At 41.4% G+C, this 12,815-nt stretch overlaps 1 protein-coding gene and 1 long non-coding RNA gene across 6 annotated transcripts in view; both read left to right on the top strand.

Moving 5' to 3' along the window:
- The window catches only part of IFT122 (intraflagellar transport 122), a 31,615-nt gene that overhangs the window by 4,255 nt on the left and 14,545 nt on the right, over window positions 1-12,815 (top strand). For all 5 annotated transcript variants that reach the window (XR_009968012.1, XM_062636193.1, XM_062636222.1 and 2 more), the window contains 10 exons: window positions 871-1,017; window positions 1,972-2,047; window positions 2,549-2,740; window positions 3,383-3,521; window positions 4,140-4,342; window positions 4,842-4,979; window positions 5,709-5,873; window positions 6,696-6,893; window positions 8,479-8,619; window positions 10,333-10,386. Coding sequence is in view for 4 of the 5 variants with exons in the window: in XM_062636193.1 (XP_062492177.1) it covers window positions 871-1,017; window positions 1,972-2,047; window positions 2,549-2,740; window positions 3,383-3,521; window positions 4,140-4,342; window positions 4,842-4,979; window positions 5,709-5,873; window positions 6,696-6,893; window positions 8,479-8,619; window positions 10,333-10,386 (1,453 nt within the window). In the remaining variant the exon portion in view is untranslated. The remainder of the gene's footprint in view (window positions 1-870; window positions 1,018-1,971; window positions 2,048-2,548; window positions 2,741-3,382; window positions 3,522-4,139; window positions 4,343-4,841; window positions 4,980-5,708; window positions 5,874-6,695; window positions 6,894-8,478; window positions 8,620-10,332; window positions 10,387-12,815) is intronic.
- On the top strand, window positions 10,398-12,222 carry LOC134172785 (uncharacterized). The gene is made up of 2 exons (XR_009968016.1): window positions 10,398-11,331; window positions 11,921-12,222. It is a non-coding gene; the product is annotated as an uncharacterized LOC134172785 (long non-coding RNA).

Here is a 12,815-nt window from a genome sequence, read left to right as displayed (position 1 = left end):
TTTGCCATTCACAGCAGTGAAATACCTGGGCAGTGTTTATAAGACTCCAGTAGGAATATGATTAATGTTTATCAGAGATGATTTGTTCTTTCTGGTGTAGTTTTCACAGAGACCGACTGGCCCCTCTCCTCTCCCTGCACCCTTTCTGTTTTCATAGCAAAGGGGTTTGGTTTTTAATTTGGTTTTTATTTGGTGCTCTTTATAACTGAATTCTTCTGAAAGTATCAGAGAGGTGTTCTGGTCTGGAGCAGGTGCCTTCTCTCTGCCTCTGTTAGTCACCTTGTGAAATAGCAGTAATGTGAAGTTAGAGGAAAAATAATGATACTTTTGGCTTATGGAGCCATTCATCCCCTGTGTTCTATTTTCAGCAGAAGGAGATATTAATGATTATGGGGAAACTGAAGCGAGGGTTCATTAGTTTGTATAAAGTCGTCCATCTGACTGCAGTGGAGACAAGAACAGAGCTCAGATCTCCTCTGTCCTGCACTGTGCGGTTTTATCTGATCAGTGTTCTAAACATGGCTTTTAAAGCAGTCTGGTCTACTGCCAGCACTGTCATTCCCCAAAATGTGTCTGTTACTTAGCACATGTTAGAAGTATTGAAAGCAGATGATAGATTTAATTTTTTCTTTTTTTATTTCTACATATATTTTAATTCTATGTATATTATAAAATGTTCTTGCTGTAGTGCATGCTGTTGCCATAAATGTGGATTTAGATGCATAAACAAACTGTGGGTTTACTGGCTACCTCCCAGAACTCCCTCTTAGAAGTGTATTTCAGTCCTCCCTATTTGAGTATGTTGTGCATCCTACCTTCCTGCTGCTTGTTTATAGTAGTTTGCTCTTCAGTAAATGTGTGTTTTACCAGCTGGACAAATGATGGCCAGTACCTCGCTCTGGGGATGTTCAATGGCGTTGTCAGCATACGGAATAAGAATGGTGAAGAGAAAGTTAAAATAGAGCGTGCAGGGGGTGCTTCATCTCCAATATGGTCAATTTGTTGGAATCCATCCAGGTAAATCATTTCATCCTTGCTTTTTCATGCTGAATAGGTAATCCCTGTCTTATTGATTGCAAAAAGGCTTGACTTTTATCCCTGCTGAAACAGATTAATGCCATGTAGGTTGCCTTTTTTTAAGTGATTGTGTATTGGGGTTTTGGCTTTGCTGCCAGTCTTCAATTGCATGGAGAAAGTGAGAACAAGTTCTGTTTAAATCATAGAATCATTTAGGTTGGAAGAGACCAAGCATTAACTCAGCACTGGCAATTCCACCACTAAACCAAATCCCCAGGTGCCACATCTACACATCTTTTAAATGACTCCAGGGACAGTGACTCCACCACTGCCCTGGGCAGCCTGTTCCAATTCTTACCAACCCTTCTGGCCAAGAAATTATTACCACCTCCTTTCTTCTTAGGCAAGAAGCTGTGGAGAAGGTACCTCATGATTTACTCCAAGCTGAACAGATCATGTCAGAGTCCTGAAGTTCACAAGTTTGAGACCTGGAGCCTTTCCTTGCTCTGCTGTTGGTTCCACAGGAACAATTTTGGTTATTTTTGTTTCCCTGCCTTACACTGGCAGCAGTAGCTGACTCTTGCTCAGCTGCACTGACTGGTGTTATGGTGGCTTTGTACTACAGTAGCTGAGATCCGTATCCAGGCCTGGGTGCTTCACCTGTGTGAGGGACCATAATTAGCTTCACTGTACCAGGGCTTGTGCCCTGTGTGTGCAGTTGTGCCTCAAGCCTTGCAGTTGTTCTGTGAAGGAGGCTGAGTGTTCTTTCATGTCCCCAGGCTGTCTCCATCAGTTTTAAATGGCAGGATGTATCTGCTGTCCTTTCAGGTTTTGGGTTGTTTTAAAGAGTAATATGAAGTAAATCCTGTTATTCTATTACTTGGTTCTGTTGCTCCAAGACATTTGTTAGTAAATCACTGTAGAATAACTACATATTTCTCTTTTGTTCGTTAGAGAAGAACGCAATGATATTTTAGCTGTGGCAGACTGGGGCCAGAAACTTTCCTTTTACCAGCTCAGTGGCAAACAGGTATGTTTCATTAAGTGCATTCAAGAGGGGCAGGGTTTTTCTGATTCTGTTTTGTGTTCCACATTCAAAGTGCTTGATTAGCTCCAGCAAATGTTTTCTGTTTTCCCAGCCTTTTAGGAGTCTGCTTTTTCTAACCATCTTTTCCTTCAGCTCTTGTTTCTTCCATGGCAGCTCAGCTGCTCTTACAATTCCTGTGTCAAAGCCCTTGCAACTTTGCTGACTTTTGTGATACATTTTACTGGTCTGGAGAGGGCATTTTTGTATTTTTTTCAACTGATTAAAGTGGGTTTTGTGAGGTGCTTGTGTTCTGAGTAGACTGGCTGGGGATTGGGGAGATTCTTGGATGTATTTTAGAACTGCCTTTGGGAATCTTAATACAGCCAGTGGTGTTCTGTGGATAGCCAGAGATGAGAAGACAGGTAGCAGTGACAGGAGTTGTTGCCCTTGGGAAAATAAGAAATGATCCTTTTGTTAATGCTTTTGATTATTTTTCCTGTGTAGATTGGGAAGGACAGAATGCTCAATTTTGACCCTTGCTGTGTTAGCTATTTTACCAAAGGAGAGTATATCTTATTGGGAGGTTCTGATAAGCAAGTCTCCCTCTTCACGAAGGATGGTGTGCGTCTTGGTACCATAGGAGAGCAAAGCAGCAGGGTGTGGACATGCAGAGTTAAACCAGACTCCAACTATGTGGTGAGTCAGAACATTTCTCTGGTGTTTTCATAGACAGTTTGTCATGTAAGGTAAGATCATAAATCTTGAACTCAGGAGCTTAGTCTAGATATTGTGATTCAGGCTATAGAACCTGAGCAGAGTCTAGTGAGGTCCTTGAACTGTGACTGAAATGGGAAAATGGCACCTAATAACTTCTAGGTTGACCAAATCTAATTCCATGATGGGAAGAAAATGTTCAGATCTGTTTGAGTTTCTAGCATTACACCTTGTGGAAAATGCCTACAAGGCATCTGTTAGCCATAAATGCTGCACTTTGTGTCATTGTACAAATATGAGGAGATAGAGAGTGAATTGAAAACCGTTCCCCATCCCCCAGAAAATCCAGTCCGCACCACCCCCCTCATAACCCAACCAAAAACCAAACACGATAGAACTGAACCAAACCCCACCCTCACAGCATGGTGGTCTTCATGGCCTGTGAGATCAGTCCTCCTCCTGCATTGCGCTTTCAGCACTGTTTAAGTACCGGTAGGCTGCAGCTGGTATCAATCTATACATTATGCAGGAAAAGGAACATAATGTTCATATAAAAACCACACATTTTGCCAATTCTCACCTACACGTACCAATTAACTAAAATTATTTTCTTCTTGTGTGCAGGCAGTAGGGTGCCAGGATGGAACAATATCCTTCTATCAGTTGATTTTCAGCACTGTTCATGGCCTTTATAAAGATCGCTACGCTTACAGAGACAACATGACTGATGTTATTGTCCAGCACCTCATCACTGAACAAAAAGGTAATTTCACACTTGCAGTCAGGCCAAAGCTTCACTCTCATTCTGTTTTGTTTTAATTAATACCCATCCCCTTGGAATATATGCTGCATGTACCAGACAGATTGTTGTCACTTTGACAGTAAAACTGAGGAATACTGTTTGCAGGATGACAGTGCAAACTTGGATTCTGGAGCATCAGCGCTGACAAGCTTAATGAAAGATATGGGGATTTGAAAGGACAGTGGGAGGGGCAGAGGCTTTTAAGATAAGGTTTTAATCTCTGTGAAGGAGATACTGTACGTCATATTTAGCTCTTCTTTTTTTTCCTCCTCTCCCTTACTTGCAGCCTCAAGGATGTGTGCTAATTTTGTTTCTTCATATCCATGGCTTTTTATGGCAAGGAGTCAAAATATGGCACCAGAATGTGCTGTTGACAAATAATAAAGGGTGATAAATTGTGATGGGGATAGTAGATTACATAGATGTATAACAACAGACTTCTCTGAGAAGGAATCTGCTTTTAATTTTAAAGGTGCTTTAGAAAGATCGTATCAATAATTTTTCTGATTTCTGTATCCATTATTTTCATTTCAGTCTATACTGTATTGTTTTTGTGGTTTGTTTTTTTATTCTCTCTAGTTAGAATAAAAGGCAGAGAGCTTGTCAAGAAAATTGCAATCTACAAAAACAGACTAGCAATCCAGATGCCAGAGAAAATCTTGATTTACGAGTTATACTCAGATGATTCTTCAGATATGCATTACCGGGTGAAGGAGAAGATAGCGAAAAAATTTGAATGCAACTTGCTGGTTGTGTGTTCAGAGCACATTATTTTGTGCCAGGTATGTGCCTTACAACCTAAAGTCATCTTGGGGTGCATTCAGACTCTAGGGAAGCTGTCCCAGTTGCTGGTACTGTATGGTCTGTGACAGCTTTTCCCCAGGGTACCGCTGTGCAGTGCTGTTGCAGTGTACAGTGCTAGCGTGCTCCGAGCAGGAACTGTGGCACACACAGGCTGCTCTGCTGCAGCAAAACACTCTCTAGTCATTTGATAAATTAGCACATAATCCAGGGGATTTGGGAGTGGGAGTGAACTACTGGCAACGTGGAGGGGGAAGGTGGTGTTTGTTTATAGCACTGGAAAACCTTAAAAAATTCAAGCTGTCAAACTGACTATTTGACTTTATGATTTTTATATGTAAAAGTAGGCACACACGCTAGTATGGGTATAATGTGTGTGTATACATGTGTATATATGTAGCATGTATAGTATAGGTAGCAAAGATGCAAGGTTTTTATCTTTACCTTCATGCAGTGTTTTATATGTTACTGTTTCTTTAGGAGAAAAGACTGCAGTGTCTCTCCTTTAGAGGCATTAAAGAGCGAGAATGGCTGATGGAATCTCTCATTCGTTATATTAAAGTTATTGGAGGACCACCAGGAAGAGAAGGTCTCTTAGTTGGTCTAAAGAATGGTCAGGTAACATGTAACGTCTCATGGGTGTCTTTTCACTGCAAATAAAATCTCTTCTGTGCTGTCAAGGGAAGGTCTTAGGAGCAACATGCTCTAGAATGCCACTTGACAGTCTCATCTTGTGATTAAAACCTGATTTCCTGATTTCCTTTATCTTTCACATTCTCTGGCTGTAAAATGCGTGCAAACCTACTTAATTTTGTCTAAAGCCCATATGTTGTTAGGAACAACTGACAAAAAAAAGAGTTCTTGGTGAGCTGAGAGAGAGTTTATCTTTGGGGTGGAGGGGGTTGGAAGGGGGTATGTACACTTCTCCTGACCTTTGGGAAGGTGCGAGTGCTCCAGGGGTGACACTGGTGTCTCTTTCACAAGCCAGTTTGCAGTTGAAAATTTCAAACTGGGGGCCTGAGGTAGTGACACAGAGAACAGGGACAGAGAGGAAGTTGGGATCCTCTTTGTCTTCTGTACCTATGCTGTATATTCCTGTAGCATTGCATTAATGTAATTGTTTAACTAGTAGAGCACTAAAAGAAACCAGGATGTGTAGCCTATCATTTATCCATATAGGCTTGCAACCATTGTGGAAACAAATCTTCCCAAGATACCTCAAACTGAAAGCATTTCCTTAGTTTCATGCAGTTCATCTCTGAAAATAAATGTAGTTGCACACTTTAAACAGCACTGAAGTTGGTGGAAACAAAAGTGGAAGGACTGACTCTGGTTTCACATGTCTAGATTCTGAAGATCTTTGTCGACAACGTGTTTGCGATCGTGCTGCTGAAGCAATCCACAGCTGTGCGCTGCCTGGATATGAGTGCATCCCGCAACAAGCTGGCAGTGGTGGATGAAAACGATACCTGCCTGGTGTATGACATTCACACCAAGGAGCTGTTGTTTCAGGTAAAATTTAAATTGAAATCAAAGGGGGGTGCTGGGGGAGCAGAAAGTCATCTGAAGTACAGAACATACCAAAAGTGTTGCTGTGCAGGAATTATATCTGTTTTAAGCCATTAATCACATGTTGTAGCATTTAACTGTGATCTATTTCACTATTGAAACCACCTTAAAAGAGGTGGTGGATAAGGAATTAGAAGACAGGAGATATATGTGAGCAACAGCTGAATAAAGGGCACTTAAGCACGTGACTTTTTCGGTTTAATTTAGAGCTCTGTCCTGGTTCCCACTGAAGCATTATAGTTAATGAGCATTTTGACTTTATCATTAATATGAATGACATTAAAGCCTAAACCTCTTTGTTATGTATTGCATGAGTATAAAGTGAATAATGATAATTCTCTCTCCACTGCTGTTTCGCAGTCACTCTAAGGGCTCACTCGTTAATGTTGGTGAGGTATTTTCAGAGAAAGCGTGAAGTGCTCCAAAACCAGGGTCTGGAACTTTCTTTTTGTAACAGGCAGAAAAATGGTCAACTGAAAGTGCTAGTTAATGGTGTATTATTGTGGAATTTGATATTATGTGCTACAGTTTGATAGTATAGATCATAAGTAAATGCAAACCAAAGGCAAGACAGTTACAGCCGTTTATTAAAACGTAAAGTATGGCCCTGTAAATCAGGCTTTAGAATATTACACATATAAATAATAACTGTGTGTGTGTACACATCCAGGCTATAGTAGCTCAAACCTTCTGGCTGAAGGATGCCTGTTTCTTAGGAAAGATGTGACTGCACCTGTTGTAATCATCAGTTCCTTTGCTCGGTAGGAACCCAATGCAAATAGCGTGGCTTGGAATACACAGTGTGAGGATATGCTTTGCTTTTCTGGAGGGGGTTACCTCAATATCAAAGCTAGTAACTTCCCTGTCCATCAACAAAAACTTCAAGGCTTTGTTGTGGGTTACAACGGCTCCAAGATCTTCTGTCTTCATGTTTTTTCTATGTCAGCTGTTGAAGTTCCGCAGGTAATCCTTTAATCTCATTAAGTGCTGCTTTACATTTCATAAACATCAATGTTTAAGAAGTGAAGAAGCTTTTCTGAGATTTACTCATATTCCATTACCAAAATGATTGCAGTTCACACTTTCTTCATCGTTATTTAAATTATATTGCATGATCTAAATGATATTTTTATTTGGCATTAATTAAGCTAACTTCCTTTTTGCTCTTGTTGATCATGTTCCTAATTCTCCCTTCCCACTTGCAAATGCACATAATCGAAAAGCAAAGGTGAAGATATGGTGTGGGTGTTACCCCACTGCCTGGATTTTTACTGTAGTCTCTCTATGTACCTTTTCTCAAGTTGTAATTTCATGTTTTCTTATGAGTACATCCCACACTGTCTTACTGTTGCTTCACCTAGATGTGTTTAGGCAACATTTAAGCTGTATGTTTGAATATATACTATGTGGTTAGTCTTGACATTGTAAATTTAGAGATTGCCTTCCTCAGAACACCATTTCCTGCATTATGGGAAGCACTGGAAGAGTATAAACCAGTCCAAGAAACAAAACAGAAGAAGGAAAAGGAAAAATGGTTGTGCCTTGTGCAGTCAGGTGTGGGCAGGATTTGAAAATGAGGCAACGGAGAAGCAGAAGTGCTCTGTGCTTTTATTCACACCATTGTTCTAGGCATCTGCCTGCCCCGGTGCGTCGCTGGGCAGGTCCTTGGTTAGGCACTGGGCTGTGCAGTGTGGCTCACAGCCATGGATCAGCCAGGCCTGGCACACTCTGCCTGCCTTGGTGTGCTCTAGGCACCAGTATACCACACAATTCCTGGGAAGCATCACTGAGGCAGCTTTTTCAGAGTTAGTCTTTTGGAGGGAGAGAAGACCAAAAAGTCCACAATTTTCAGGTATATTAAAAAGAATAGAAATGAATCTGCATATACTGCCTTTAGTGCAAGCCCAGAGTTACAGGCGGTCTCCCATGTCACTTAGAGGGCTCGAGCTGCAGATCCTGAGCCTCGGTCTGTGGCAGCCTGCAGCTGGCAGTTTGTCTCTTTAGTTCTGTTTTAGTGCAGGTCCGTGAGGTCAGTGTGTTTTGGGCTTAACAGTGTTGGTAAAACTGCTTTGTCACCAAGATTGGCACAGCAGGGTTACTTCCTCATGATACCTTTTCCTGCTGTGTCTGAGTATTTCCAGGAGTGCTTCACACCAGGCTGTTGTACCCCTTCTCATGCTTTTAGCTTTGAGAACAAAATACCCTCTCCTTCACTCTGCTTCTGTGGCATGAAAAAAAGCAGCTCTTCGTACATGATATTTAGCACGTACAATGCACAGAAGGATTCACATTCTTAAGTGCTTCCTAATATGCAAGGAACTGAAGATTTCAAGATGGAGGAGTTTGGAATACAATTAACCCAGCTTAGCTAAAGATACAGTAATAATCACCCCAGAATGTTGTCTGTGACACAAACCCTATACCTTTATTCTTTGTGGAGCTTGTAATGCTTGTGATTAGAATGTTTTTTCCCAGTTATGTAAGAATTTCACTAATACTACATCTCAGTATTTTTTTCTAATATGTCTTTTTCAATGGAAATCCCCAGTCTGCACCCATGTATCAATACCTGGAACGAAAAATGTTTAAAGAAGCCTATCAAATTGCATGTTTAGGAGTGACTGATACTGACTGGAAAGAACTGGCCATGGAAGCTTTGGAAGGGCTGGAGTTTGAAACTGCTAAAAAGGTAAAGCGTTATTTACTTCGCATAAATAAATAAATATATATAATATATACTTATATATAAGTAAATATATATAGTGTGTGTAAATGATATATGGTTTATGGCTGGAGTACAAAGTGGGGTTCCTTGGTTACTGTCTTGCTTGTCTTTAGTGTGTACGTTATTACACATACCAAAGAATATGTTGGTTCGATATATATAACTAGGATCTTGAAACGAGGCTTTAAACTGAAGGTCTATTTTATCTCTCTAGATAAATGCCATGTTCTAAATTAGAGTGTTAAATGCAAAGAAAATGGTTTCTTTCATCTACTGCTGTGAGATGCATTAATAACTTTGGGGAGAGAAGTGGGAGGTTGTTCAGTGGCGCTGCTGACCAGCGGGTGGCACCACAGAACGCCTTGGCTGACTCCCCGCTTCCCCAGTGCTGGGAACTTGCTCTGTTTTCCCCTATTTTTCCCTAGTATTTAACATAACCTCCGTTCAAACGTGGAGCTTTCATATTCTTTCATATTCTAGCTATATATTAATGTTATCTGAAGGCAGTGATGATGTAATGTCATTGTTTTAGACATTTTCTCTCTGGAATGCCTTGTTTTGGGGAATAAATGGGCATATACTGAGGAATGGTATTTTCTCCAGCATGAAACACCTATTTTCTTTCACCACCTTTTCTCAAACAAGAGAGGGTGAACTGATTTTAATATATAATGAATATTGTATGAAGAACAAAACATTCTAAAAATATGCAGGGGGTGGCCTGTAGCAATAGGCATCTTTTAATAACTGATTTTTTAAGAAGGAAATTAAACACTTTATTTTTCTTCTTTTTTCTTAAGTGGAGGCATCAGAATCATTTCAGCTTCATGGATGGCCTTATGCAAATAGATATTCTTGAAAAGAAGTTTTCAGTGCCTCCTTGGGATTTCAAAGTAGTGCCCTGTTAGAATTAGAGCGGATTAACTTGAACAAAAGCAGCTTCTTGACATTAAAGGCTCTCCTAGCTCCTAGTCCGATCTGGTGTAAGCAGAATGTGCTGTGCCCTCTCAGGCATTAGTTTGGTTGGAAGTCTTGAGCGTGCAGTCTAAAGAGTTAAAATTCTGGGTTTTGATGCATGTCAGGAATAAGTGCTAAGCTGCTGGAGCTCACACGTGACTTTGCCACTTGAGACTTTGGGTTGCACATTTATCTCCATTTGCAAAAGATATTATACTGCCTTGCAGTACCTCTGCCTTACCTTTTTTATTTCCCTTCTTCTCCATACTGAGTGTTCAGAATGGTATAAAAGCCCTAAGCCCATGCAGTATGCTTTGGCAACGCCATCAATTATATGTTCTACCTTGTAATAGTTTCTTTAGATTTTCTTTGCCTGTATCATGCCTCACATCAAAATGGAAAAGCTATGAAAAAGCCAGAATAAAAGTATTGTCATATTTTAAATGGCATTTTGTATTTCTTAGGGGACTGACATGTGCACCTACTAGTCCCTGCCTTTGCTGTTTATTTTCGGTCCTAAGCTGTTTGGATTCTGCCCTGGTCTTATTTACTGTGATGCCTCGGGGCTGCAGTTGCTGTGAGAGCCCCTCGGGTTAGGGACTGCACAGACACAAAGCCCAGCATGTTTCTGTCAGGCCTGATGACACTGGATTTATGCATAACAATATTTTGATTCTTCTGGCCTTTCATGTTAATCCCTTTCATTCTTCTTTTCAATAGGCATTTACCAGAGTACGAGACCTTCGATATTTAGAATTGATCAGCAGCATAGAGGTAAGGGAGCATTAAAGACTGCATATATCCTTACACTGAGTGCTGTGCCAAAATCAGTGCTGTTTTGGAGGGAGTTCTGTTCAGAGAGTGCTTCTCACTGTTGGAGATGTGTTTAGGGTGAAAAATCCCAATGAGCAGAGGTGACACAAATCCCAGTCACAGGGCTGAAACTTCATGGGGAAGAAATGGGGGTGTGGAATGAGAACTTCTGGAACTGTCCTCAGGAAAACTGGAGAAACATTCAATATTCAACTAATAATCGGTAGAATACTACTGTGCTACCAGAGCTTAGTACAGCATACTTCATAAACATGAGTTAATTAAGCCTTTCCTTACCCCCTGGAAGTAGGTAATTACTATTATCTCCTCTTTGCAGAGCCAGAAACAGGCCCAGAGAAGTAAAATGACAAACTCAGCATCTCATGACAAGTCTGTGACAACTGGAAATAGAATTTGGGATTCTTTACTTCCATACTGTGCTCTAATCACTAGTTCTTAACTCTTTTCACACTTCTTGATAGAAATTCACTAGACAATAACTGTCTGTCATGAGCACATTAAAAGACATGGTATCACCCTTGTCCTTCTACAAAGACTGCATGATAATGCTTAGTTTAAAGATCAGTGTTGAGATGGCATAAAAGGAATTCCTCTTTCTCATGATAATTAGATTTGCACCTTCTCTAAAAGAATACATTCGTTGTCTTCCAGTTCTGCAGAGCTGTCCTGGTTATGTCAAAATGACAGTTGGCTGCAGTTGACTGCTCTTGGTGTCTAACATGGGACAAAGTTTTGTGTTGCTTTTAAAGGGTAGCTAGGTAGAGGAGAGCATTCTCTCACTACTGCCAGTCTTTCTTTTCCACATATGCTTCTCTAGGTCTGTGTCTATGGAGGATATTCTGGATTCGTCATGTTGTATTCTGTTTAATGAGGAAGATTAGGAGCGTGACCAGCAGGTCGAAAGAGGTGATCCTGCCCCTCTACTCTGCTCTTGAGAGACCTCACCTGGAGTATTGTGTGCAGTTCTGGTGTCCTCAACATAAAAAAGGACATGGAACTGTTGGAACAAGTCCAGAGAAGGGCCACGAGGATGATCAGGGGCCTGGAGCACCTCCCGTATGAAGACAGGCTGAGAAAGTTGGGGCTGTTCAGCCTGGAGAAGAGAAGGCTGCGTGGAGACCTCATAGCAGCCTTGCAGTATCTGAAGGGGGCCTATAGGGATGCTGGGGAGGGACTCTTCATTAGGGACTGTAGTGACAGGACAAGGGGTAACGGGTTAGAACTTAAGCAGGGGAAGTTTAGATTGGATATAAGGAGGAAATTCTTTCCTTTTAGGGTGGTGAGGCACTGGAATGGGATGTCCAGGGAGGTTGTGAATGCTCCATCTCTGGCAGTGTTCAAGGCCAGGTTGGATGAAGCCTTGGGTGAGATGGTTTAGTGTGAGGTGTCCCTGCCCATGGCGGGGGGGTTGGTACTAAATGATCTTAAGGTCCTTTCCAACCCTAACTATTCTATGATTCTGTGATTCCCTTAGCAAACAGGCACAGACTTACTTTCAGACTTGAAAATGCTCCTCTTGAAGTAAGAGTTCTACATCATCGCTTACTCTTGCTTGTGGTATATCGGCTTCCTCTTAAGGCTTGTAAGGGTGTAACTAAGCACACATGTTCCATTGATGTGATGGTTTTCTCTCAGTCATGACACCCTTTTTTTCTGGTTGATGACAGGAGGATACATAACTGCCAGATCTCTGTGTCTGGCAAGATTCTGTGAAGTCTGTAAAAATTGGTGTAACAATTCCTCTGATTATTCTTGTAACAAAGCTTTTAAAGGGAACTTTCAACACCCGTCCAGTGTCAGCCCAGTTCTGAGTGTGACCAGAGGAGCTATGGCTGAGTCTCCTTTGGCAGTACAGAACTGAATTTGTATGCTCATGGAATGCTTTCCCTCCTTTTGTGCAATTTTCTTTAAATTCAATTCAGATCTACATATTTCCATATGAGGTGGGCTAGCAGTAGTAATAGTTTATCCAAAGCAGGGAGTAATGTGTTTCCACGAGACAGGATAAAGCATATATATTAAAACACACACACACGTATATATGACGCTGGTCCCTTGAAGCCAGTGTGCCCCTGTGGGTCTGGTTCACATGAGGGGTTTCCCTGTGGCACTGCACTTGTGCTGCCTCTCTGGTCCCTTCCCAGGCAGGCAGTCAGCAGCTGCAGTTAGCAGGAGAGCACATGCCACTGCTGCCTGCCCGACATCACAAGCTCGTGCATGGGGGGACAGCAGTGGGGACACTTTCTGATTCAGAGGCAAGTTAACAGACTTTCTAAGTCTACTTATGGCTAGCAGTTATTGTCATGTTTGTCATCCCACTGTCATGGTGTTAATACAGCCAAATGATATGCAAGTGAGCTTCTCCAGGA

This window comes from Pezoporus occidentalis, unplaced genomic scaffold (assembly GCF_034315485.1).
Source record: "Pezoporus occidentalis ecotype Australia unplaced genomic scaffold, CSIRO_AGI_Poc_V1 ctg114, whole genome shotgun sequence".
Lineage (NCBI taxonomy): Eukaryota > Metazoa > Chordata > Aves > Psittaciformes > Psittacidae > Pezoporus > Pezoporus occidentalis.
This window is presented reverse-complemented; position numbering and strand designations above follow the sequence as displayed.